This window comes from Callorhinus ursinus, unplaced genomic scaffold (assembly GCF_003265705.2).
Source record: "Callorhinus ursinus isolate GAN/ISIS: 27379988/994484 unplaced genomic scaffold, GSC_fseal_2.0 scaffold13, whole genome shotgun sequence".
NCBI classification, from domain to species: domain Eukaryota; kingdom Metazoa; phylum Chordata; class Mammalia; order Carnivora; family Otariidae; genus Callorhinus; species Callorhinus ursinus.
This window is the reverse complement of record NW_027397075.1, coordinates 18,864,960-18,892,396: the sequence shown is the minus strand read 5'-3', so window position 1 is coordinate 18,892,396 and position 27,437 is coordinate 18,864,960. Positions and strand designations below refer to the sequence as shown.

Below are 27,437 nucleotides of genomic sequence, written 5' to 3'. Positions count from 1 at the left end.
CCTGAAGCCATAAAACTCCTAGAAGAAAACAGTGGGTAATCTCCTTGACATTGGTCTTAGGAATGATTTTTTTGGATTTGATATCAAAACAAAAGCAAAAATGAGTAAGTGGAATTACATCAAAGTAAAAAATTTCTGCACAGCAAAGAAAACCATTAACAAAGTGAAAAGGCAACCTGTGGAATAAGAGAAAATATTTGTAAGTCATATATCTGGTAAGGGGTTAATATCCAAAATATAAAAGAACTCCTAGAACTCAATAGCCAAACAAAACAAAAAAACCCAAACAAAACAAAAAACAACCACATAATCCAATTAAAAGATGGGCAGAGGACCAGAGTAGACATTTTTCCAAAGAAGACATCCAAAAAAATTGCCAAAGATACATAAAATGGTGCTTGACATCACTAATCATCAGGGAAATGCAAATCAAAACCACAATGAGATAATCACCTTGTACCCATTAGAATGGCTGCCATCCAAAAGACAAAGAGATACCAAGTGTTAGTGAGGATGTGGAGAAAAGGGTTGTGCACTGTGGGTGGGAGTGTAAGTTGGTGCAGCCACTGTGGAAAATCGTATGGAGGTTCCTCACACAATTAAAAATAGAACTACCATATGGTCCAACAACTCCACTTGTGGGTATATATCTGAAGGAAACAAAATCACTATCTCAAAGAGATATATGTACCCCCATGTTCAGTGCAGCATTATTTACAATAGTCAAAACGTGGGAATAATCTAAGTGTCCATTGACAGATGAATGGATAAAGAAAATGTGTGCGTGCGCGCACACACACACACACACACACTGGAATATCATGATCATAAGAAAGAGGAAAATCTTGTAATTTGTGATAACATGGATGGACTTTGAGGGCATTATGTTAAATGAAATAAGAGACAAATACTATATGATCTCACTTACATGTAGAATTTTAAAAATTTGAACTCATAGAAATGGAGAACATGTTGGTTATCAGAGGTGGGGTTGGGAGATGAGGGAAAAGGTACAGACTTCCAGTTACAAGATAAGTAAGTTCTGCAGACGAATGGAATACATGGTGACTATAGTTAACAACACTGTATTGTATATTTGAAACTTGCTTAGAGAGTAGATCTTAAACATTCTCCCTTCAAGAAAAAAATTATAACTATAAGAGATGAAGGATGTTAACTTATTTGGTAATCATTTTGCATTATATACATGTATCAAGCCATGATGGTGTATATTTTAAACTAATACATTATATGTCAGTTATATTTCAATAAAACTGGAAGAAAAAAATATTCTCGGAGGAAATTCTCCATCAAAAAGAGATATAAAGCCACAAGGCCACTGTGAGAGATTTGGGAAATAGGGTGACTAGGTATCTCAGAGGACTTTACTGTAGTCTGTAAAAGCAAGCACCCTCACTCTACAAAAATCAAAGAGAAAGGAAATACATATTTAAAGCAGATCAGAATTAATCTAAATACAAACACAGTGGAGGTAAGTGTAAGAATCGGGTGAGGTGAGCATGCTTGGGCATTTGTCTCATCTGGGGAGAAGCTGCAGAGACAGCAAAGCATGGTAGTTATATTGGTGGGTTCCTAACAGGGCCTCCTAAATTACAGTCACAGCTCCATCATTAATTAGCTGTGTGAAGTTGAGCAAGTTACCTTTCCCTGCTTCCATTTCCTCATCAGAAATGAATACAATCATAGTATCCATTTCACCTGGATTCTTTGGAGTTTAAAGAAGCTTAATATTTGTAAACACCTTAGAACAGTACCTGACATATTAGTAGCATATAAATATTTAAATAAATATTGGTAACTTGATAAGGAAAGTAAGCACCAGTTTGAATCTTAATGGTTGAAAGGAATCAATAGAAGACTAGCATATAAAATATGTAATTTTCATACCTGCAGAAGGAAATGGTATTCATTGAACTGAGGCAGGAAAGAGAAAAAGGAGAAAGGAAAACATGGGGACCTGGTGCTCTTAACTGCCATAAATTGTCTCAAATCCCAGTGTCTTAGAAAACATTTTTATTATGCTCACAGTTTCGTGGGTATGAGTTTAAGAAGGGCTCCAGTGGGAGCTCTCACAGAGGGTCTGCCATATGGGAGTGGTTAGCTGTGAGCTGAGGCTACAGATGTGTGGAGGAGGTTCAGCTGTGCTGTGTGTCCAGGATGGCTCACTCCCATGACAGGCAGCCAATGCTCAGGTCTGCCCAAATGACACCCTCAGTCTTCCTACATGGCGGCTGGCTCCCCAGAGTGAGCCTACCATGAGAGCCAGTGAGAAAGCCACATGGCTGAAAGCAAAGGTGGATGGAAGGGAAGAAAATAAAGGAAAACAGAGGTCACAGATACATACTGTAATAGGGAGTTTAAGGTGTAAAACACCAAATGGCGCAAAAGAGGACATTGTATGCTAGTAAAGGGAATAATAGATAAAGAAAATAATGATCATGAATGTGTATGGGACTTACAAAGAAGCCCTAACCTATATAAAGCAAGAACTAAGAACCTGGGAGGAGCAGGTTAGAGACAGATTGGAGATTTTAATTCACACCCCTCAAACAAACAATATAGTAGAGAAAATGCTGGGCAGAGGACAGAGGGTTAATATCTGCATGCACCAAGAGCTTTTATAAACAAGGGGATGAACATGCAGTAGTTAACTGGCCAAAAGCCAGGAATAGGCCAATGAAAACTTAAAATGACAGAGTGAAAAGATGGTCACACTTACAAGAAGTTGGAGAAAAGCAGATTAAAGTAATAATGAACTACCTCTTTACATTTGTGGTGTACATATCCTTGTTATCAATAAGATACTGTGACACATTATAGGTGGAAATGTGAATCAGTACCACCTTTTTAAATACAATCTAGGGGCGCCTGGGTGGCTCAGGTCATGATCCCAAGGGTCCTGGGGATTGAGCCCCACATCAGGGAGCCTCCTTCTCCCTCTCCCACTCCCCCTGCTTATGTTCCCTCTCTTGCTGTCAAATAAAATCTTAAAAATGAATAAATTAATAAATACAATCTAAAAACATTTTAATGAAAAATATATGTCGGTGAGTCTCTAGAATCCAGTGAGTAGAGGGTAGAGGATTCTGGGAACTTGGTCTCAGTGGGAGTGTGGTTTTTGAATCTCACTGAATCTCTCCGTAAAAACAGACAAACCAACTGGATAGGTATCAAAGCTTAAAAAAACAAACAAACAAAAATGCTACAGATGAGACCTGAACAATAGATGAGATTTTTCCCACAAACTCCAAAATACAAACTGATAGGGGGAAAAAAAAGTCGTCTATAAGACCCCCCCTGCCCCCTCCTTCCTGCCATGGTATTAATACTGTGCTAGAGAAAGAGGGATTCATGATAATCCCAGAGCCAGAAAACCGCCAGAGCACAAGTATGCACTGCTGGGCATCTCGAGAACAGAAGAAACCAAGAGGATTTTGCAAGCTCCATCCTACAGGTGAGAGCAAGGAAGGCAAGATGGTAGGAAGATGCAACAGTGCTGCAGTTGTAAGCCCTCGAAACTTGATGCTCAGAACGCCCTTCCAGATCACAACCCCAGCCTAAGGAGGGTCAGCCAGGAATGGGTTCCTATCCTTCGGAAAGGAAAGAGAAAGTCCAGATGATTAAGAACAGGGGAGGAAGAGCTCAGAAAGCATGAGGTCATTTTTAAAAAATCATTTTATGCTGGGGCGCCTGGGTGGCTCAGTCACTGGGCATCTGCCTTCGGCTCGGGTCATGGTCCCCGGGTCCTGGGGTTGAGCCCTGCCTTGGGCTCTGTGCTCTGCTGGAAGCCTGCTTCTCCCTTTCATACTTCCCCTGCTTGTGTTCCCTCTCTCGCTGTGTCTCTCTCTGTCAAATGAATAAAATCTTTAAAAAAAAAAAAACCATTTTATGCAAAGGCATGGAGCTGGGAAAATTACCCTGGCCTACCCCTCCCTCATAGAAGTACAGGAAAAGTCATTTCACTTAAAAATGAGGAAAATGTTCAGTCAAATCTCACACACACAAAAAGAGAATAATGTATCTTAAAAACTGAAAGTGTGCCAGAAAGACATAAATATGAAACCAAAAAAACTACAATCAATATTTCAGAAGAAAATAAAATGATAGAAGCTGTGAAACAACAAAAATTAGAAATAACAAACCTTAGAAATGAGAGTGTTGGAGAAAGCAAGATTTGAAGAGAGGTGACAGAAATCCAGGGAAAGAATTAGAAATTAAGATGAAATACGACTGCAAGGATACAGACTGACCTATAAGGAATTTGGGAGTAAATAAACTCAACAGATCACTTACATAAATAGAAAAATGGAAAAAAAAATTTTTAAATCAAGAAATGAGAAGGGATGCCTGGGTGGCTCAGTCAGTTAAGTGTCCACCTCTTGATCATGGCATCAAGCCCCATGTTGGGCTCCATGCTCAGCGCAGAGTCAGCTTAAGGATTCTCTCTCCCTCTTCCTCTGCTCCTCCCCCCACTCTCCTATGCGCTCTCCCCCCCCACCAAATGAATGAATAAATCTTTTTTAAAAGAAAAGAAATGAGGAAAGACTAAAAAGGATTTGAGAAAAGTGATGGACAGAAAAGAACAACAAGGAAAGGCCAGTGTTTATATAATAGGAGTCTCTGATAGAGAACACAAAAGGAACAGAAAATACTAAAATCTGTGGTCAAGAAAATTTCCTAAAATAAAGCAGACTTGAAACTCATCCTACAGAGGCACCCAGCATAGCCGAGAAAATCAACTCTGACAAAAGAAAACACATTCTAATAAACTCTTGGCCTATAAAGAAAAAAAAATTGGACAAAAGTGTAATAAGTCACTCAAGGGGGAAGAAAAGAGTTGAAATTTTCATCAGACTTTTCAATAGCAACACTATGCCAGAAAACAATTGAATAACTTTTAAAATGCCCTAGGGAAGTGTGAATCCAGGCTTTTTCCCCTTTGTGACTTTGTTTTTGACTACTTTGAGGTATAATTGATATACAAAAAAACTGCACATAGTTGTAACAATTTGATGAGTTTGAAATGTCAAAGATTTTTAAGAATTTTAGGGTTTTTCATCACTAATTTCAGAAAAATCAAAAGATTACACAAGAAAGATAAAACTATAATATACTTCTCAAATCACTGAATTATAATTCCAAATGTAAAATTTATCCCCAGACTGTGGTCTAACAATACTGAGAACATGAAGGGAGTAGCTGGTATAACAGTGCCGAGTCCTCCTCTTCCGTAATAGGAAGTCAGTATAATGCCTCCAATCAGGAAATAGCAGTATAGGCTTCCCCCCACCCCCCGCAGAAATGTGGAGATGCAGAAAGAGGCAAACAGCTAGAAGAGCTGAAAGAACTTGCCTCTGGGAAGGATAACTTGGAGCAGAGGAGTACTTCAGTTTTTATTATAAGCATTGTGATACTGTTTTACTTTTTAAACTGTGTGTTTGTATGAGTTAAAATTGAAAACATACATAGAAAATGGGAAATTCCTTGTGATTAGGCAATGAAAATAAAATCTCAGATCAAAAGCATAAGGTGAAAATATTGCTGGACTCTATTACATCACAATTGAAGATGTTTGTCCAGTGAAAGCTTTGTTAATGTGGATTAATAGGTGGTGCCTCTTAGTGAAAGATATTTGCAATGTTTAACACCAATAAGGGATTAATTTCTGGAATATTAAGAAACTCTTACAACTCTATACGGAAAAGATTAGAAATCCAGTTGAAAAACTGGCAGATGACATGAATAAGTAATTCCCAGAAAATGAAATCCTGATGGTCAACAAGCATGTGAAGAAATGTCCAACCTCATTAGTAAAAAATGAATAATTTAAAAATTATCACTTTATACACACCAGATTGTCAAAAATTAAGTAAGGTAACATCAAGGACATGAAGAAACAGGCAGCTTCACACACAGGTAGTGGAAGTATAAACAGATACAGCCGTTCTGGAGAGCAACATGGCATTGTGGAGTGGACAGACATTTATTGCTACAAAGGGTGCCAGGGAGTTGGAAATGGGGGAAAGATGGGTAACATGTGGCTGATGTGTGCTCCTGGGTACTCACATACCCTAGAAACCACACTCAAACTATCTAATTTACAGGGATATATACATACCCAAGGACCTGTATAAATCCTGTTAGACTGGGTGCCAGATCTCATGGGGAAGGATGGAGAGTGAATCATCAGGGATGAATGGAAAAAGCAGTAAGACAAAATAAAACCAGAGTGGGGCCTCCACCAACCTCTGTGATGATATTTCATGGACTAAATGTTAACTCAGTTTTGTGTACCTAAGTTTCCTCCCCGAAAATAAAATTTACTTCATGTTTTTTAAAAGATGGAATCAATCTACAGGGGGATGCTTGGGCAGTTAAGTGTCTGCCTTCAACTCAGGTCATGATCTCAGGGTCCTGGGATTGAGCCCCTTGTTGGACTCTCTGCTCAGCAGGAGCCTTTTTCTCCCTCTCCCTGCTGCTTCTCCTGTTTCTACTCTCTGTCTCTCTCTGTCAAATAAATAAAATCTTAAAAAAAAAAAAAACTTTAAAAACATCTTTAAAAGATGGAGTGAATCTACAATTATATCAAAATAATTGAAAGTTTAAAAGAAAAAGCATTTCTAAAAATTTAGTTTAAAAGAAAGGTTTATATGAGGTAAAGACTTCTTGTCATTTATCAGTGGTAAAATTCTTATCACCAGTGAGGTTTTAAGCTTTTACCAGGGGTCGTAATTGGTTCCGCTGTGCTCTCACAGCTTCTGTTAAAGACCTTTTACCTTCTCCAGTGATAGCTTGAAGTCCACAACACGGACAAAATTAGAATAGAGAAGAGCCCTTCTTTCTGTCCACCTCTTTAAATGTTGAGTTTATAGTTAATTCTCAGTTTACTCCAAACTGTCACATAATCTAAAACTCTAATTTGGGTCCATGCTTTAGGTTTAATGCTCCTTTTCCTAGACTTTTCTTCTTCTTTTTCTCCTCCTCAAACTACCCTTGGGGGAAGTATTAGAAACCAAATACTGACCCGGAGGCAGAAAGGGGATCTTAGAAAAATCAGAAGCCAGGTAATCTGGACCCTAGGAGTGGATCCAAGAATCTTTCTGTTACTGTTCCTCTCTCCTACACCAAAAACAAATCCAAAATCCTACAGTGTTTTGCCTAGAGGTCAGTGCCATCAGAATCATGATCTTTAATTATGTTCTATTTTATACTGTCCTTTGTTGACATCAGCAAAACATGGACCCCTTACTCTTTAGTAGTACCTCTCACCCCTTCCCACGGTTTAATGAGCACCTACCAGTTGGTTGGCTGGTCAGTTAAATCATACTCTGCAAAAGCATTTTTCTTTCCCAGCATACTCAGTTAAAATTATGACATCCTGAGTAGATCTCTGGGAGGGAATAAAAGTATATAATACATTTGTCAACAATTTCTTGGGTATTGTCAAGAATTACTGTTAACGTTTGTTGTGGCTACCGTTATTATTACTGATATTCCAGACCTGTCAGTTATCCCTTAGAAGAAAGAAGGAAGTTACCTCCCTTAAGCAGTTGATCAGTTCTCTTGTTGTGATAAAAGCCTCCAGAGCAAATCAGTAAACTAACTTTGCATCTTTTGCCATAATTTTGAACAATCGAAAAAATGCTAAAAAATTTACCCTGAATAGTCCTCAAAGAGCAAAAAATAAGAGTAAAATTTGGTACACAAGAGAAATACTGAGCAGGATTTTATATGATATTAACAAATTAGGTACTTGTATTTTTATCACAGGCATGGAGGCCCCTAGTCTTGACCTAACCATGCCTTGTGTAGTTTTGGGGTTTTTTTTTAGGAGTATATTCTACATGTTTCTAAATGATCAAACTCTGAGAGATGGCAGAATCAGACAGACGTGGGCTAGAATTTTAACTCCACAATGAATTGTATATCCATAAGTAACTGAGTCTCATCTCCTTTATCTACATGAGGAAATATTACCTGTCTTTACAGGGGTATTGCCTCCATTAAATGAGATGACGCATGTGGAGTACTGGCACAATGTCCCCTCGTTGGTCAGGGCTCAGGCCATACGGGAGCAATTTTACAGTTAGTCTGAGGGTGGTCTCTGTTCTAGATGCGGTAGAGTCAGATCCTAGTGCTGCTTTGAAGCTTTTGTGGGGTGTAAATCATATATCCCAATTGAGAAGAGCAGAATTTATTTTTAACTTAAATTTTAAAGCTTTGAATAGTCCCTTTAGTTTTTTTTTAAGATTTTATTTATTTTGGTGGGGGGCAAAGGGAGAGGGAGAGAATCTCAAGCAGACTCCATGCTGAGTACAGAGCCTGACGTGGGGCTCAGTCTCACGACCCTGAGATCATGAGCTGAGCCAAAATCAAGAGTCAGACGCTTAATTGACTGAGCCACCCAGGCACCCCTGAACAGTCCTTTTAGCTTTTTATTATAAGATAGTCTCAACTAAAATACTACTAGTACTTCATAACAGCATGTCATCAGAATTCACATATTATTGGAATAGAATAGAGTTCTTACTAGTTTAAATCAATCACACATATAAAATAAGTAATTAGCCAAATTTGTTTTCAAAAGTAACTATGTTCTGAATGCTTACTCTGTCAGCACTGTTCGGAAGGCTTTTTTTATGTTCACATACTCATTTAACCACCCCATGAAGTAGATACTATTATTCATCCTATTTTATAGAAAGAGGAAAGTAAGACACAGAGAAGTTAAGTAATTTGTCCCTAGGCTCACACAGTGGAGTAGAAGAACAGTTAATACAATTCATTTATTATTAAAACATTCTAAGAGTTAATTTGGAAAGGAGAGGATATCCTGGAGAGCTGCAGTCTACATGGACTTACCACCAGATAGGACAGACAAGACTTAGAGAACTTTACTGGGTTTGCAACAAGAAGTTTCAGGCTGCCATCTGTCTCTAGAATAATACGGGTGTATGTTTGTCTATTCAAGGGTAATACCACCTGCTTCCATAGGAGGAAACAGATTCATTAAGCATATTCTTTGTTCTTGGTCCCAGAAAATAAAATTACTTGATTTATAGCCAGGACAAGAATTTTCAGTTACTCTTTGTTCTTCCTAAGAAGGTATAAAAGCATATTAAATTTCTCTATTTGTAGAGGTACAAATATGTAGCAGTTCACTTAACTCTTTGCTGAAGAATAATTTGAAGAATTTCTAAAAATCCTGAATCAAAATCTGTGAGCAAAAATAAAAAGCTACAGTTCATAACTTCTCAAATGGCATTCAAGAACAATTACCATATAACTTCTTACATTATTTTTAGCTTAACCTAGCTCTATATTGCCTAATAAAAATATGCAAAGAGCATAAATTACAGAAAGATGTGAGAAATGAAAATAATTCATTCCACTTCTATTTAGAAAACATCCTAGTAGATCATGTGGCACCCAGAGATTAACATTACAGAAATCCTTTAAATAATTGATGTTTTTAATCATTGGTGTATGTTTTTTGTCCCTTTGTTTTGCAGCGCAAGACCCATCAGTTTTTTGTCAAATCTTTCACTGCCCCTACCAGATGTCACCAGTGCACCTCTCTGATGGTGGGTTTGATAAGACAGGGCTGTTCCTGTGAAGGTAAGAACAAAATGGCAGGAGAGTGGGACGTTAGAGTCCTAGCATTGGCTCCCTAACTGTAATCACATAGCTGTATTCCCCTTAAACAATATATAAGTGCTTGTTCTGCTTTTTTCTGATAACAGGAGTACAGATAATAAAGCAAGCACCTTGCTACATGTTGAACAGGGGAGAAACTAGACGGCCCTTAGAAACATTTTTCAGGGGAGACCTCTGTCAGTTGGCTCATTCATCTTTGTTTCATTATTCGGGTGAATTTGTGGTTCTGGGAAAGCATTAAGCTGAGCGACAGAAGACATAAAAGTTATCCTTGAGTCTGTTCGTTTAACTTTCACCTTGCTTAATTTCTCTAATAAGAGAAATCATTCTTCAGAAGTAGGCAGTTCAGTATCTTTTCAGAAATATTAAGTGTCTGCCACTTTTCCTCAGAAAGATATTTTATTCCCAGTATTCATATCAGCGGATTCTCCCTACCGCTCATTGACTCATTGATTCATCCATCGTGCGTTCATGGAATGCCTGTCCTGTACTTCTAGACACCGTGATGTAGTCGGGGTGGGGAGAAGGCTGGGAGCCTGCCCTCAGGGAGCTCACATTCTGAGAGATGAGAGATCAGGGGCCATTTGAACAGAAAACAAAGTATATTTGGGCACTACTTTATTTTTCCTAAGACTTCTGAAATGAAAATGACTTAATTATAATGGGATATACTGTTTGGAAATAGTTTGGGAATATGCTTTTTTTAATCAAATGAAATTTATCACTGTAACAATGCCTTATGTATCATTTACTGATCTGTCTTATGAGAAAGATAAAATAGTTGCTAGTTCAAATTCTAATATGAGTTTCCATTTCTTAGCCTTTAGGGTTGGAAGGGACTTTGCAGGGAAGGTCATCAGTGCACATCAGAAGCAGGCATTCCCCTTGTAGAATGTGCTTGTAATTTGTATTTGGTCGCTTTGAATCAAGGGGCTGTTAATGGCATCTTAAGGCAGTGCATTCTATGTCTGATTAGCTCTCACAGCCAAAGTAGAAGCCCCAGATTGCATCGTCTCAGCTAGTCGTGTAGATGCATGGGTTTAGAGCCAAAGCAAATGGTCTAGGGTTGAAAAGTAGATTTGAGAGTTGTGAGCATACAGAGTGATGAAGGGGAATGGCGTTTTCCAGGAAACACGCAGAGTGAAAAGAGAGCAAGTATGAGGACAGAGCCTTGGGAAACAGCTCAGGGGAGGTGAAAGGTAAAGACAGCAAAGTAATCTGAAAAAGGAACAGCCTGTGTCATTGACCAGGAAGGTGTGATGGAAGCCAAAGGAGAGAATTTGTACAGTTTTTAAGCCTTGTCCCATTTTGGATTTAGCCAGTACTTATAAGTGTCACTTTTAGGGGCGTCTGGATGGCTCAATCGGTTAAGCATCCAACTCTTGGTTTTTGGGTCAGGTCATGATCTCAGGGTCCTGGGATCAAGCCCTGCATCAGCTCCATGCTCAGTGGGGAGTCTGCTTCAGGATTCTCTCTCTCTCCCTCTACCCCTCCCCCAGCTCTCTCTGTCTCTAAAATAAATAAATCTTTAAAAGAATAAAATACAAATAAAAAATAAATGTCATTTTAAAATCTGTTTATCAGAAAGAATCCTGGATAGCTACCTGGTGTTAGGTTCCTCATCATTTCTTATGCATCAGATTCATTTGCAATTATATGGTAGGGGTTTTTGAGATCTCCTCAACCCCTTTCTAGAGTCTTACATCATGAGATTGTGCGTTTCTTTCCTGAAGACCCTTTTCCTTTTTTAAAGTTTTTTTTTTTTAAGATTTTATTTATTTATTTGATAGAGGGAGACACAGCAAGAGAGGGAACACAAGCAGGGGGAGGGGGAAAGGGAGAAGCAGGCTTCCCATGGAGCAGGGAGCCTGATGCAGGGCTCGATCTCAGGACCTGGGACCATGACCTGAGCCGAAGGCAGATGCCCAACGACTGAGCCACCCAGGCACCCCTTTCCTAAAGACCCTTAGTACCCTGCCCTCTATAGTGTGGGGACACATTAGACCTTTCATAAGGTCTTTCATAAATGTTATGGTAATGTGGTTACAGCCTCCAAAGATTCCTATCATTTTAATTTCTTCCTGGTTGATTGAAGTTAGATCCTGTATAGGACAATTATTTTGTTGCTTCCTCTGCTGTTTGGAGCTGAGATTTTTGCCTAATTAGTAAAACAAATTATAACTTGTTAGACACTCTACTTAAAAGTGAACAAGATGTCTTATAGAAGTTTGGTAGTTTTGACAGTCAGTACTAGTTCATCTTGTCCCTCTGGTGGTTTCATAATGCCTATCAGTGGTGTATGATACTTTTTCCCGTGTGCATGCATTCCCTGATGGTATCCCTTCAGGCCCTCTCTTAATCTTTCCCAAATATTCTGCAGGACTGACCCTTAGAGTAGAAATTGTCTAAATGGCTATCCTTAGTTTGCAGCCCCTTCCAACAAGTTTGTTTGTTTTAAATATTTTAACTTTTTGAAGATTTTATTTGTTTATTTTAGAGAGAGAGAGTGAGTGGAGGGAGGGACAGAGGGTGAGAGAGAATCTCAAGCAGACTCCCTGCTGAGTGCAGAGCCCGGTATGGGGCTCAATCCCATGACCCTGAGATCATGACCTGAGCTGAAATCAAGAGTTGGAGGCTTAACCAACTGAGCCACCCAGGCACCCCCTAAATATTTTAATTATCACTAACCAAGTCTCAGTGAAACTTATACATTTATTTTTGTTTATCCTGTTTCTTGGAGTCTCAAGTTCATCATACGTGTATCAGGTAGAGGTATCATGGTAGCATTGTTGGTAGGGCGGGCTCTGGGCCCGACTGCCTGGGTTTGAATTCTAGCAATGCCACTTAGGAGTCCTGTGACCCAGGGCAAGTCCATCATAAATAGGAGTAGCTGTACTTCTCTTAGATTGTTACAGAGAAATGTACTCAATAAACTTGACCATTGTTATGATCTTAGTCATAGCTGAAGTATCTATGATGATAAAAATTAACAAATCCTAAAGTTTACCCGTGATTTATACCTTTTTAATCGTTAAACAATTTCATTTTCAAAAAGAGGGATTGGTAAAGTTTGCCAGACACTGCAAAGATGTCAGGTAATTTTATGTCCATTAGTGACCCTGGCAAGAGAAACTTTCAGGGCAGATAACCAAGTTGCAGTGAGATGAAGAGTTAGAACTCTGGAAACTACTTTTTGGAATGCCAAGTTTAAATCAACTGTTGTATTCACAAGCTTAGATTTTTTTTTTCTATGTATTGGCTGCTCTTGATTACTAATGTTAACACAAAACAATATTACAGTAATAAAAATCTTTACAATTTCTCATTGAAATTCTTATTAGTAAGCAAATGAATCAGCTCCCCAAATGACAAAACAGTTCTTTGAAACAAAGCCACAGATAAGCGTTCATCTACTATATATAGCCCCTTGTATATAATGAGTGCTCAGTGAATTATCTTTTTGTAAAAGTGAATTTTTATTGACCATTGTTTTTCCCCCCCTTCAAAAGTGTGTGGATTTTCATGTCATATAACTTGTGTAAACAAAGCTCCAACTGCTTGTCCAGTCCCGCCTGAGCAGACAAAAGGGCCTCTGGGGATAGATCCGCAGAAGGGAATAGGAACAGCATATGAAGGTCATGTCAGGGTAAGTCTGATTAGGTTGGGTTTAGATTAATCTTTTGAGGTTGATTAAGGACTGAAAATAAAGTCCAGTCGCCTTACAAACATACTCCTTGCCAGAAAAGCAGGCGAATAAAATTCATCTAATAATTTTATTTCATCCAGAGTGATTTGAAAACAAAAACCTGGCCTTTGCTTGGAAATAAATTCCAAAATGTCTTACAGTTTTCTGTACTGTCCCTATTTTGTAACGAACAGATGTTGGAATCTCCCTAAAGGAGTCTTTGGCACCTGGTCTTCCTGGAGATGCAGTGTATGCCTATGATGTATGAGATGTTATCAGGGGGTATTCTTACTTGTAATCCTGAATAACATTTAAAGTGTAAGCTACATTTCATCATACTCCCAAATTTGACTTTTATGCTACTAAGAAAGAAATCCATGAATGTTATTTTAATGAATTATTAGTGAAAGCTAAAATGGTACCATTTAAAAATTTTTCAGAATAAAAAGTCATACAATATTTGAAGAATGTATTCTTACAGTTTCTCATATTATCAGTGATCTGTGTCTTCCATCTGCACTTGACCCCCCCCCCCGCCAGAGCGGCAGACTTAGGACACGTGTACATTATCTTTAGGTTTCCATCGTGCAGTTACATAGGTAACTAAGGGGGCTGTGACTGACATTTTAGTTTGAGTTGTTTCTGTTTCCCGAAGATCCCAAAGCCAGCTGGAGTGAAGAAAGGATGGCAAAGAGCATTGGCTGTGGTTTGTGACTTTAAACTCTTCCTGTATGATGTTGCGGAAGGAAAAGCATCTCAGCCCAGTGTCGTGGTCAGTCAGGTGATTGACATGAGGTAAGCTTTCCAAAGTGAAAATATTTGTGTCTTTGTGACATAGGAATAAAAAAGTGTCTGGTTTTTCATCTAATTACATTGCCATATTTTTATTTAAATCTGATTTCATATTAATAATCGAATTTACTAATATTGCCAGAGTAATATAATTAAAACCAGGAAGCAAGGTGTCGTTATAGGATTTGTTGATGTGTGTTGAGTGAGTGAGTTGGGGTTCGGGCTTAGGGAAAAGAAGCTAATGTTTGAATCCAAAAGACCAGCATAAAGATGGCTAGGGTGACGAAGGCCTAATATGTCGTCTTGTCACCTGAAGGTATGAATCGTAAATCCAGTGTGAGGAAAAAAATCCCAGAATCAGATAGGTTCTTAGAGTATGTAATGAGCCGGGAAACATTTGAATGAGTCCACCTCTTGAATATTTCTGGTCTCACTCTTCAGGCCCTTCCCCTGCCCCGTGGAGTGCTCTCCTTTACCTCTTCTTGTAACTCCTGTACTCCCTTGGGGTGATTTATGAGCCCCCAGAGCTTCAGCTGTCACCTCTGTGCTGATGACTCCCACACAGGCCTCCCTCCAGCTCTTTCTCCAGCACTCAGAACAAGCATTTCCAGCCATGGCGCACACTGGCATTTCATGCCAGCACCTTAGACACATCCTCTTCCCCCAGATACAGAGTATGAGGAGACAGGTGCAGGAAACATTAGCAACGAAAAGTCCGACAGAGCCTGCTCAGGGAATTGCTATAGAAAAAGACAGGGAGAGGAAGCAGAGACGAGACTAAGGCGTCAAGTCTTCAAGACCAAGAGAATGATGGCACTAAGAATTAGGAAGTCACAAGGAGTAAATTATTGTGGAGGATTTCTGTTTCAGATGTTGACGGAAGAGTGAAATGTCAGATATGCTATGTTACGGGCTTGTGAGCTGTGTTGTGGGAGACAAGAGGGTGTGTTGTTCTGGAGGGTTCCGATCCCTCATCTGCATGTATGGGTACTGGCCTTGCAGCTGGAGGCAGCAGTCATTGCCAGCCCTGTGTAATTGCCACTGCTAAGTTACCCCTTATAAATTCCTCTGGGCACCATCAATTACAATGGCGAAAAAATCAATTTTTTTAAATTCAATTTGGACGTTTTGTGCAGTGAAGTTTTGAGCATTGTCCCATGTGTGTTATTTGGATGCACACTAAATACAACATACATACCCACATACACTGACTTTTAATGTTGCGTTTTTCCTTCAGGGATGAAGAATTTTCTGTGAGTTCAGTCTTGGCTTCTGATGTTATTCATGCAAGTCGAAAAGATATACCCTGCATATTCAGAGTGAGTATGTGTGCTGTAATTTGATCACTGAATTATGTGTTCTTAGTGAATATATATTTTTGTCTCTGTATATAGATCATAAACTTACTAGGAAATATTAAATCCTATATTCCTTAATGTGTTTTGTATCATCCAGTACTTGAATGTATAGACAATTAGTGCTAAGTAAATATTTCATCAGTAAAAGACCCGTAGAAAGCGTGAATATTTGGCTTCTAAAATAGTTTCATGTTGGGTGATACTTTTGAGCCACAATTCACATTCCAAATAAATATACCACATGGAAAATTGAGTAAGTGTGAGGTTTCTCAAGTTTTTGAAAAATAGAGGTTTCTTTTTAAAATCTCATTTAAAAAATTAATGTTTTATTTCATTGCTTTGTAATAACTACTCCAAAACTTAGTGGCTTAAACCAGTAATGATTTATTTTTTACCATACTGTGGGTCAGTTATCCAGTTGGAGTGGGGTTGAGTAGGGTCACTCCTGTGGCTACATTCGGCTCATTTGGGGCTGGAATATCCAGAATAACCTTGCTTCCATATCTGGGGCCTTGCTGCTGGCTGTCAGGCTGGGCGATCTCTGCTCTCTTTGTGAACTTTCTCCATGTGGTCTCTCATTCAGTCATCGGCTGAGCTCTACAGGGCTGGCCTCCACAAGAACAAAAGAAGCTGCCAGGCCTCTTTTTTAAGGACCAGACCAAAACAGGCATAACTCCCATGCATTCTGTTGGTCAGAGCATGTCACGAGGCCGGCCTGGATTTAAGGGGAGAGGAAGTAGACTCCAGAGCTTGATGAGAAAAATAGAATTCCATAGAAAGAATTGTTGGTAGCCATCTTTGGAGGCTGTCTGCCCTACCACAGGGCGATCTTGAATTGGTAAATTAAGACAATAGATGTTTAAAAAAAAAAAAGCCCACTGCCCTAATGTTATGCCCATATGCTGAGTGTCTTTGAATCTTGTATCTAAGAAGGGTCGAGAAGGGAGCCTAAGGAGGCCCATTTGCCTAAAGCTGATTCACATAGTGGGATTTTATGGTCACTGCTGCCTTTAAGAAGGGATCCATATATATAACGTTTAAGTCTGTTCTGATTGTAAGTGCTATTTGTATAGTGATAAATCTTCATGTAAATACCAACTCAAGTGATCTGATCTTCTCTAAAATAACGTGAGTTATGTTATGAAGTAACGAAGTGTTATTGCTGACTTTTTAAAACAAGTTGAAAATCGGTTTGGTGTAGTGCTTCTGAGCATGGACCCAGGATCCCAGTCTGGTGGGACATCCTTGGAGACCGTGAGTCTCTGCGCCAGAGTATTTTCATATGTAAAATCAGGATATGATAGCAATACCCGTCTCATACTTGTAACATGCTCCGATCACTGCTCAGAGATTGCTCAGTAAATGTCAGCTGCTGTTGATATATGAGTATGGGTCATGCATTTCTCAATGATGGCATTCTGGCATTTTATAGCAAAGAAAATTAAAAAATGGTTACTAACATTTAAAATGGTATCTGGGGGCACCTGGGTGGCTCAGTCATTAAGCATCTGCCTTCAGCTCAGGTCATGATCCCAGGGTCCTGGGATTGAGCCCCACATCAGGCTCCCCGGTCTGTGGGAAGCCTGCTTCTCCCTCTCCCACTCCCCCTGCTTGTGTTCCCTCTCTCGCTGTGTCTCTGTCTGTCAAATAATCTTTTAAAAATAAATAAATAAATAAAATGGTATCTAGATAGATAGATAGCGGTATATGCTACCTCTGCTTTGTCATGAATTCTAATGCGAAGACTAGTTATTCTCCTGATTAGGAGAGTTGACCTCTGGTAAAGGTGTCATCTGATGAGTGCTCATTTTGTTGGCCAGAGTCTGGTCAACTAGCATCAGCATGAAACCAGTGTGGAGGGTATCTGTTTTCTAACATAGGCTGATTCAACTGTCCTAGGTCACTGCTTCCCAGCTCTCGGCGTCTGACAGCAGGTGTTCGGTCCTGATGCTCGCGGAGAGCGAGAGCGAGAGGAACAAGTGGGTGGGCATGCTCAGTGAGCTGCACAAGATTTTGAAGAAAAGCAAATTCAGAGACCGCTCAGTCTATGTTCCCAAGGAGGCTTATGACAGCACTCTGCCCCTCATTAAAACAACCCAGGCAGCTGCAATCATAGGTACGGACTTGCCCCGTTGACCATGTTACCACAGTTGTTGACTAACCTACCATGTGAGCAGGGCTGGCTTACAGCTGGGAACCCCCAGGGTCCAGCATGGTGTGTGTTGTGCCCTGGATGCACAGGAAGTGCCTACTGAGTGAGCGAGGCCATTGAGAGCTATGTTTTCCAGTAAATGATAATAAGTACACTTTCCAAGTGTGTTTTCTTCTGAAAAAGCAACGGTGCTGAAGATTAACCTATTAACGATCTATTTTCTGCTGTGTGACTTAGAACAAGTTGTTTAACTTCTTAAAGCATAAGTTTCCTAGGTAAGATGCAGGTTCCAGTTACCTTGCAGAAGTGATGGGGAGGTTTCAGGAAAGTGGGACATGTGACACGGGTCACCCTTGCATATCAAATGCCCTCAAGAAATGGTGGTGTCTGTGTCTGGAGGTTTACATTTTTGTCCTGTTAGGTACACATCCAACTCTTTTGTTACTTTCTAGTCGATAATGAAAAGTTAGTGAGTAGGGTTCAAGTGCCTTCCACAATTTTTCCCTCCCAAAACAAGAAATAGAACTAGACCCAGGGTGCTTAACAAACTAGGTTTTTAATTTTTTTCACCCTTTATTGAATAAACATTTACTTCTTTTTGTAAGAATGGATATACTTTCTAATGACTGTTCCATTTAAAAAGACATGAGGTAACATTTACCACTGTAATCTGAAAGGAGATTTAATAGTACAAATTGTTATTGCTGTTTTAAGTTACTTATTTCAGTTCTTTGCACCAAATTTCTTTATTATCTGTTTTGTTCTATTAGTTTTACATAGTTTTACCTATTAACAGTGTTTCATATTTATGTCTTCCGTAGATCACGAAAGGATAGCGCTGGGCAATGAAGAAGGGTTGTTTGTTGTTCACGTCACCAAAGATGGTAAGAGAAAAGTTAATTATTGCAGAGTGGGGCGCCTGGGTGGCTCAGTCGTTAAGCGTCTGCCTTCGGCTCAGGTCATGATCCCAGGGTCCTGGGATCAAGCCCCGCATCAGGCTCCCTGCTCCGCAGGAAGCCTGCTTCTCCCTCTCCCACTCCCCCTGCTTGTGTTTCCTCTCTTGCTGTGTCTCTCTCTGTCAAATAAAAAAATAAAATCTTTAAAAAAAAAAAAAGAAAGAAATTATTGCAGAGTAACTTTCAACCAGATATTGTTAGACAAATCTAAACTCTAGATTCTAAATTCTAAGAAGAGCACGATTTGCTCTTATGTATTCTGTAATTGAAATTTTCCACACCTAATTTGTTGTGTTTATAAATCAAGATACCTTTTAATATTCTTTAATCCTCCTGAGGTCTTAAACTTGCAAGAATGTGTTGTGTTTCTTTTGTCATTCATTTAACAGCTCTGCACACAAACTCAGGTTGCATGCCTAAAGATGGATGTGAAAGATACAGCTTGATTTGTTCATTGCTCTGTTAGTGCTTGAAGAGGAGTCCCTGAGCCTGGAGCCTGCTTGAGATTCTCTCTCCCTCTGCCCCTCCCCCTTGCTTGCACATGCATGTGTGCACTCTCTCTCCCTAGGGGGAAAAAAAGAAAAAAGAAAAGAAATACCTTCAGTGAAACATACCTTAAAATAGGAGCACCATGGCAAAGTTCCTAAGAATTTAGTGCCAGTAAAAAGGATTTCCCTACAGATGTGGCATGCTTTATCACACAGGGATCCTTTGCCTTGGTTGCCAGAAATTGTGGTGCTGAATTTAACACCTCACGGTAGATGTGTGCAGTTGCCTTATGATGGGTATAATTATCTTCCTCTTTCTCCACATGATTTGGATTTCTTATTCTTCTGTGTGTATCTGTGTCTTTATTATAAGTTGACATACCATTTGGAGTATAATTGGGATACAATTAATAAATAAAACATTCTGCATTTGATTTATTATCATTTCTTTGCTTAGAAATTATTAGAGTTGGTGACAATAAGAAGATACATCAGATTGAACTCATTCCAAATGATCAGCTTGTTGCTGTGATCTCAGGACGAAATCGTCACGTGCGACTTTTTCCCATGTCAGCTTTGGACGGACGAGAGACTGATTTTTATAAACTGGCAGAAACTAAAGGGTGTCAGTCCATAACTTCTGGCAAAGTGTGCCACGGAGCTCTCACATGCCTGTGTGTGGCTATGAAAAGGCAGGTCCTCTGTTATGAACTATTTCAGAGCAAGACCCGTCACAGAAAATTTAAGGAAATTCAAGTGCCATATAATGTGCAATGGATGGCGATCTTCAGTGAACAACTCTGCGTGGGATTCCAGTCGGGATTCCTCAGATACCCCTTGAATGGGGAAGGAAGTCCGTACAGCATGCTCCATTCAAATGACCACACACTATCATTTATTGCACATCAGCCGATGGATGCCATCTGTGCAGTTGAGATCTCCAGTAAAGAGTATCTGCTGTGTTTTAACAGCATCGGGATATACACCGACTGCCAGGGCCGGAGATCGAGACAGCAGGAACTGATGTGGCCGGCAAATCCTTCCTTTTGTTGTAAGAGTCTCTTATTTTGGCTGTTTTACCTTTTTGTTTCTTTCCTTTTCCTTCTACCTCATCTCCTAAATATATTGACTATTAATAACAGGTGGTTCTTTAAAGTCACCCTTAAGGTTTTGCCTAAGCGTCAATTATGTTGTTTAATTATGTGAAGTAACTACCATAGTTAGGCCTCGGCCAGCAGGCTTGACATTACCTTGTACCTAGTTGAAGCTAATCTTTCTATGGAATATTTTACTTGTGGATTTTTAACCCATGTTGTATTTTGAAGTAACTCTAAACAGTTATCTTCATGGTCCCCCCAAACACAGTGCTTGTGAGCATTAACAGCTCATGAGACTTACTCTGGAGAAGTAGTTACTAAGTGAATTATTTAATCAGTTATGTAAAGGTATAATGCAGCATCTGTAAGAAGTGTTTCTCTGTTTTATATTTTTATCTAGATAGATATTTGAGATTGCCTGTTGCACTCCTTCAAGAAATATTAAGACATTAATAAATTATTGGATACTCATTACATGCCATCTCACTAGGACAAGATAGAGAGCCCAGCTCAATAGGCAATTTTCCCCTGCTGGTGCAGAGTGGGAAGTAGGGAAGATTCATGACAAGCGAGAAGTTGCATTGGATTCTAAGTGCTCTGTAGCATAAGTACCAAGTTGTGGAGAGGCCCGTGGGAGGAGTGTCTGACCCCATGTGCTTTGTTTTTAGTGGAAGATACTTGAACATGCTTGAATGCTGAACTGGGGAACTAGGGAAAGGTTGACTGTGTGGTAAATACAGGAAATAGAGTAAGATACTCACGGAGGCCAGAGAGGATGGAATTCAGAACACAGGGGGAAGGATTTGGGGCCAGAGGCGTGAAATCTCTTCCACTGGAACCAGGTGGGAGGACTGATGGGCGGGATACAGCTGAGTGTAAAGGTTTAGTGGGAGAAGAGTTGGGAAGGCCATACATGCTTATTACAGAAAAGTTAGAAAATCTAGATTAAAAAAAAAGAAAGAAAAATACTTGTAATCCTACCCACCCAAACCTAACTATTCTTAAAGTTTTGTTTCTTCTAAAACACGTACTCTTATCTGTGGTATCCTGTGTAGAATAAGGACTGTTTGGTAACCTGGTCAGGTAATAATTCCAAGTATTACTTCTGATATGGAATCAGAATATCTAGCTCTTATGAATAGCTCGGCCAGGGATGTAATACGTGATGTCAGCTTAGGTCAATCGTCTCATCTCTCCTTGCTCGTGTCACCGTCTTTCGCTGTTCATTCTTCCAGTAAGCGGCTTTGAACATTTACCCCACTCACGTGCCTGTGTCAGGTGCGTGATCCTATGTTCATAGATGTGATGGCAGGTCTCACCTAAAGATTGCTTTGTAAGTTGTTGTGCTGTCCGTATCTTAACTGGTTTAGGAATCAAATACTTTTAAAAAAAATGTAATGACATCCCTTTATAGAACTTGTACTGGAGAAGGGAATATTCCGCCATCTGTGTTCACAGAATCCTTATGTATTAAAGTGGCTGTCTGACCCACGGCATGTCCTCTGCTCATTTATGACTTAATGTTTTGTCTGCCTCAAAAATGTTTTGAAGTGGCTACTACATGAACACAGTAGGTTTTGGGTGGGATTCTGCTCTACAGTTATTTAGCATAGATCTTGCAAAATGTTTGGGGTTTACAAGTTAGAAGTAATTAGCCACTGTTCCCTCCTTCTCTTCTTGCAGGTTACAATGCACCGTATCTCTCGGTGTATAGTGAAAACGCAGTTGATATCTTCGACGTGAACTCTATGGAATGGATTCAGACTCTCCCACTCAAAAAGGTAATTTCATGTGAAAATATGGGCTAAGCACACTAATGAGTGTAATCAAACACTAATAGTTGGCTATTTTTCACTATTCGGGCATTTTCTGGTAGTCGGTAATTTGGGGTTTAGCTAAGAGGACAACAAAAGTCAAGCTGGTTAATTTTGTAGGTAATTCAACACCATACTCTTTTTATCACATTTAGTTTCACTGTATCAATAGGAGGATTGTCATAACGAGCAACTAGAATCTATACCCGGCCTAAAATGCCAGTGTCGTCTTCTCTTCAGGAGCTCTGAGGGAGGAGAATGCTGTCATTTCTTTTTTGTAACTGCTTTTCACACTACGGGATGCAGGCTCTAATCCTGAGACAGCTCTCACACGTTAGAAAGGTGGTTAAACTTAGAACCAAAACTGTTTAAGCGTCTCATGATTAAAACAAAAAGGTTTTATAAATTCCTAATAAAACATGATTTTCCCTTTAATATCTCCCTATGATAACAGAAGGAAATTTTATAGGTATACAATGACTGTTTTGCATAAGAGAAGACTAATAGTTTCATACAGATATATGTAGCTTATATCATTGTTTAGGGGGCAGGGTGTAGAGGAATAGGTACCAGAAAGTAGCCAACGTCCTGTTTCGAAGTCTGCCCCAATCTTAAAGGACATCAGCAATGAAAACTCTTGTAAATACTCCCACGTTATGTATAGAACCTAAAATATGGCCCTCTGGTTTGTATATTTGGGTTGATTATGTTTAGTTTTCTGTTTTATTTTTATCATGTGAATTTTATAATGTATATGAAAGAATGTGACCTTTATGAAGTATAATAATTAACCGCTGACTCATGAACCCACCTCCTAACTTTAGGGCCAGAACATGACCAATATCACTGCCTCTACCTGTGTCCTTTTCCCTTATCCCATACCCCTGCCCCTCCCCAGAGAGGGAATGTTGTAGGTATCGTTGCTTTGCTTTTCTTAAAATACAGATTTGGGAGGGGCTGCATATTTAAATATTCTTAAACAGTTGTTTCATTTTGTACTGTTGAGTTTTGCTTGCTTTTGAGCTTTATGAAAATGTTACATGTGTGTCATCTGCCTTGCTTTCTTCATGTGTAGTCCCAAGATTCACCCTTGTTGTTACACATGCTATGTGTAGCTCATTGCTTTTCACTACTATAAAATACTCTCTTGAGTGAATAAATCACAGTTCATTTCTCCATTCTCTGATTGGCAGACTTTGAATTATTTTCCAGGTTTTGCTACTCTGAACACTGATGTCTGTGTCTTTGGGTGCATGTGCAGGAGTTTCTTTATATCTCACGTCTAGGAGTGGAATTGATGGGGCACAGGGAAAGCAAGGGTTCACCTTTATAGGATAGTGTCATTACTTTCCAGAGTCATTGTACCGGTTCATACTCCCCCCAGCAGTGCAGAGGAGTTCCTGCAGACCCACATCTTCTCTGACCTTGCCATTTTCAGAATTCATAGTTTTATAACCATTATCAATGGTTGTAAAATTCTATCTCATCGAAGCATGAATTTGCATGTCCCTAATCTTTGTATGTCTTTCATCTTACTTTTGTTTATGTGTTCATTCTTATTTCTTCTTCTGTGAAAACCTAGTCATGCTTTTTGCTCACTTTTCTATTTGACTGGCTTCTTTTTTTATTAATTTATTGAAATTCTTTATATATTGTAAATGTTGAGTTAGTAAGGGGTGGGGTAAATCTTCTCCATTTGTGACCTATCCATTTTGATTGTGTATTTTGCTCAGCATTTGCTTTGCTTTGTTAATTTGCTTAGCATTTATTTTAATAACCATAAATTAATTTATTTTGCTGAAAACTTGTTATAAATTTTATTTTAGATTTCATTTAAATTTATTTAAATTTAAATTTAAGTTAGTTAACATGAGTTAACATGAGTGTATTACTACTTTCAGGGGTTATTGTTACCAATTTTAATGTCGTTATATGTGTATCATTCTTATCTTTTTTCTGTTAGGAAACTTTCCTAACTCAAGGTCATAAAGATAATAGGACCTTTATTTCAAAAGTTTTAAAGTTGTGCCTGTTGTATTTATGTCTTTAATCCCTGTAGAGTTGGTGTGTGATCTGTGGTGTGAGGTAGGGACTCCATCTGTTCCACGTATATGAGGAGTTGCTTTGTCACCGTTTACTGACAGCCCCCCTGAGTGGTACACAGTTTCATCTCTGTCATATGTGGACATATAGTTCTAATCACATTCATAAAGCAGCTGCATTGATATCTTCTTAGTATAATGATTTAGTCACTAATGGCTTTAAAAAGTCAAATTTAAGATTTAAATATATTTCTGCTTTTTTCCTCCCGAATAGTCTTCCTTCAGAATGTTGTCATTGTAACTTTTTTGTTCAAATTAGATAATTTTATAATTCCCATCAGAATTAATGTTAACTTTTGTTGATTTTCTGAGGGAGCTATATTTTGAAGAGGAAGGATAGATGGAAGGTCTCAATAGTGTGTGCTTTCTAAATAGGCCAGAAGTTTTATGATTTCATTTGAAGGTTTTATTGAAATACTAATTTTATTTATTTATTATTTTTATTTTAGGTTCGACCCTTAAACAGTGAAGGATCACTAAACCTTTTAGGGCTGGAGACAATTAGATTAATATATTTCAAAAATAAGATGGCAGGTAAGAAAATATACATTAATAGGATAGCTTCAGTGGAAATGTTCTCTCTAAGCTGACTGCCTGAGGATAATAAATAAGTGGCAGAGACCAGATTTAAACTCAGGTTTATCTTACTCCAAAGTCTGTGATCTTGGCTACTGTCATCCTATCCTCAGTCTGTTAAGATAAATGTCTGCTAAAAAGTCATTCTGTTTAATCTTGCGTAGCTGTATACACAATATATTTGTTGCTGACCTACCGTGTTATTTTTTTGTGGAGTACTGACTTAAGTGGAGAAAGTATCGCTGTAGGACACGTCTTCTGTGTCTTCTGTATTATTGATACCGCAAAATCTAACCCAGGTTTGTGGTGCTAAAATTGTGAAAACTCATCCAGAGTTCTGACTGGGGACTTTGAGAATACATCTTCCGACAACACATAGGGCTTTGAACTTCAGAAGTGTTCATATCAGCTCGGGGGAAGGAGAATGGATAGGAGGGTCCCAGGAGCACCAGAATTGGGAGCGGGGAGTGAGAGCCCCGGGACAGGAATCCAGAGAGGACGAGGGCCGTGTCCACAGTCGCTGCTTGCCTTCACATTTGATGTCTGGCATGTGCTCTTGGCGTTCTGGAGGTCTCTGGGTTGACGGACTGGTGGCTGTAGGAGAGGACTTCCAAAGGGAGAGTCAGAATTTAGAAATGATTCCCAGTCAGTGATGGATCCACCATGAAGCTAATGACACTTGAGCTTTACACCTCTCACCTCTAAGGGCCTGTGGTTAATTTTGTATCTGTCTCTTAGAGGAAGTCCAAATATTGGTATAGGATTGGCTCCACCCTCTTCTCACTGTGTGTGGCCGTGATGATCATGCAATATGTCCGTGTCCTAGGTCGTGTCCGTAGGATGAAGCCTCTGTCCACTTGCGTTCCCCGAACTCGCATCTTTCTGCTCTGAGCTGGCAGTGGAGGCGGAGCTTGGCGAGGGAATACCCGACAGAATTTCAGCATAGGTGTCTTGTCCTCGGGAAGAGGAAGGGGCCCCATTCCCCAGAGGCCCTTTCTTTTTCTCTGTCTTGCTCTGTCCTTCATCTCTCAGGGGCTCAAAGTGTTTCTGCAGCCTTCTGACTGTCCCACATCTCCCACTCCACCATCACTCACCCAGACCTGCCCTGCCCTCACAATTCTCAAATTCCAAAACTGTTTCACACGAAGCTACATTATTCCCATCCAAGGAGAGTGTTGCTTTTCCACTAATCATCTGCCCTGGCTTGCCTTGCAGGCTTCCGCTCATCTCCTTTTTCTCACTTCAGCTTTGTGGCTGTTAAAAATTCTGCAGATTGGCTTTTCTCCTGTTCCTTATTTAGAGAATGGCATCCATCATGTGTGAATACAGCTGCCTATTTTATTCCTAGAGTATGTTCACAAATTTCAACAGGTCTGGGGAGCCCTTGGCGGACAGTTTTGTTTACTTCTAGGTATTAAAATTGAAACCGGATGCATGATTAAGTATCATCTCCTCTCCAACTTCGGAAGAGTAGAAATAGCAACAGAGTCTTACCTTTAGTAAAGGAAGCTGGTGGGAACACAAGGTTTTGTCCTTAGTGCACATCTGGCAGACTGGATCTTGCAAAGGACATGTTTTATTATGTCAAAATACTTTTAGTTATCATTTACACGAATGATTTCCCGTTTATACCTGAGTGCTGCACAGCCTAACAGGAGGAGCATTGGACCCAGTGCCTGGAAGGTGAGGGAAGACAGTGCAGAGAGATTGCAGGGGGAGGGAGCAAAGTGACAGGACCCCCCAGGCAACTGCATTTTTCTTGTCTTCCACTAAAATTGTGCCAGTTTATGTTTATAATCAAATTAAAGTGAAACTGTACTTTGTAAGCTATGTTTAACTTTCACATATACCTGTTTACGTATGTCCTGGTTTAAATTATTATTTGCTGTGAGTATCAACGCACAACGTTTAAAAATGAGAATTGCGTAGTTTGTACAACTGGTGAATGTTGGTACTGTCTTAGAGATTAACAGATAAAAAGCATTTTTGTGCTTTAAAGAACATCACCGTTCTTGGTATTTTTTCTAACAGAAGGGGATGAACTGGTGGTTCCTGAAACATCGGACAATAGTCGGAAGCAGATGGTTAGAAACATCAACAACAAACGGCGCTTCTCCTTTAGGGTCCCAGAAGAGGAGAGGATGCAGCAGAGGAGGTGGGTATGAAGCTGAGGCTTCATGGTCGTGATACTGGTATTTGACTCGGAAGGCAGATATGAGCTCTGAAAATCTGTCACCCGTCTATGGTGTCAAAACTGCAATCATGAATGTACTGTTCAGTGTAGTTTTAATTCATACTCTCCAAAGTGTGAGTATGCACTGGATTAAAGTATCATATTGTAATTCATTGCTCTGTGTATATGAAATGCTTACAATTTTTAGACTATGGGCCTTTGTATAATAATATAAACAGCACATGCCTGCATGTGGTACATCTGTTCAGGCTTTAGAACTTCGGGTTACCTCTCATGAGCAAAGAGCCCAAAGGTTTATAGTATTTCCGGGCACATATAAAAACATCACTAAAGTGTTATCAGTTATTTTAAAAGACACATAAATTGGTCAGAACTATCTGTAAAATACAGCTTTGATATGTAAGTGCTAAGAGAAGCCTATTTTCCCACAAAATGCTCAAGATCTTTTATTTAAAACAGAAGTTTCTAAGTAAAGTTTTAATGGAGTATATTTTATAGTTAATTCTATCCTTATTAAACATGATTTCACAGTTTTATTTTTGTGA

At 39.3% G+C, this 27,437-nt stretch overlaps 1 protein-coding gene across 12 annotated transcripts in view; it reads left to right on the top strand.

The window, feature by feature from the left end:
* The window catches only part of CDC42BPA (CDC42 binding protein kinase alpha), a 351,347-nt gene that overhangs the window by 307,377 nt on the left and 16,533 nt on the right, over positions 1-27,437 (top strand). For all 12 annotated transcript variants that reach the window (XR_012380514.1, XR_012380512.1, XR_012380513.1 and 9 more), the window contains 10 exons: positions 9,534-9,639; positions 13,188-13,324; positions 14,019-14,158; positions 15,393-15,474; positions 17,413-17,629; positions 18,487-18,549; positions 19,567-20,160; positions 21,890-21,987; positions 24,572-24,656; positions 26,730-26,853. Coding sequence is in view for 9 of the 12 variants with exons in the window: in XM_025877951.2 (XP_025733736.1) it covers positions 9,534-9,639; positions 13,188-13,324; positions 14,019-14,158; positions 15,393-15,474; positions 17,413-17,629; positions 18,487-18,549; positions 19,567-20,160; positions 21,890-21,987; positions 24,572-24,656; positions 26,730-26,853 (1,646 nt within the window). In the remaining 3 variants the exon portion in view is untranslated. The remainder of the gene's footprint in view (positions 1-9,533; positions 9,640-13,187; positions 13,325-14,018; positions 14,159-15,392; positions 15,475-17,412; positions 17,630-18,486; positions 18,550-19,566; positions 20,161-21,889; positions 21,988-24,571; positions 24,657-26,729; positions 26,854-27,437) is intronic.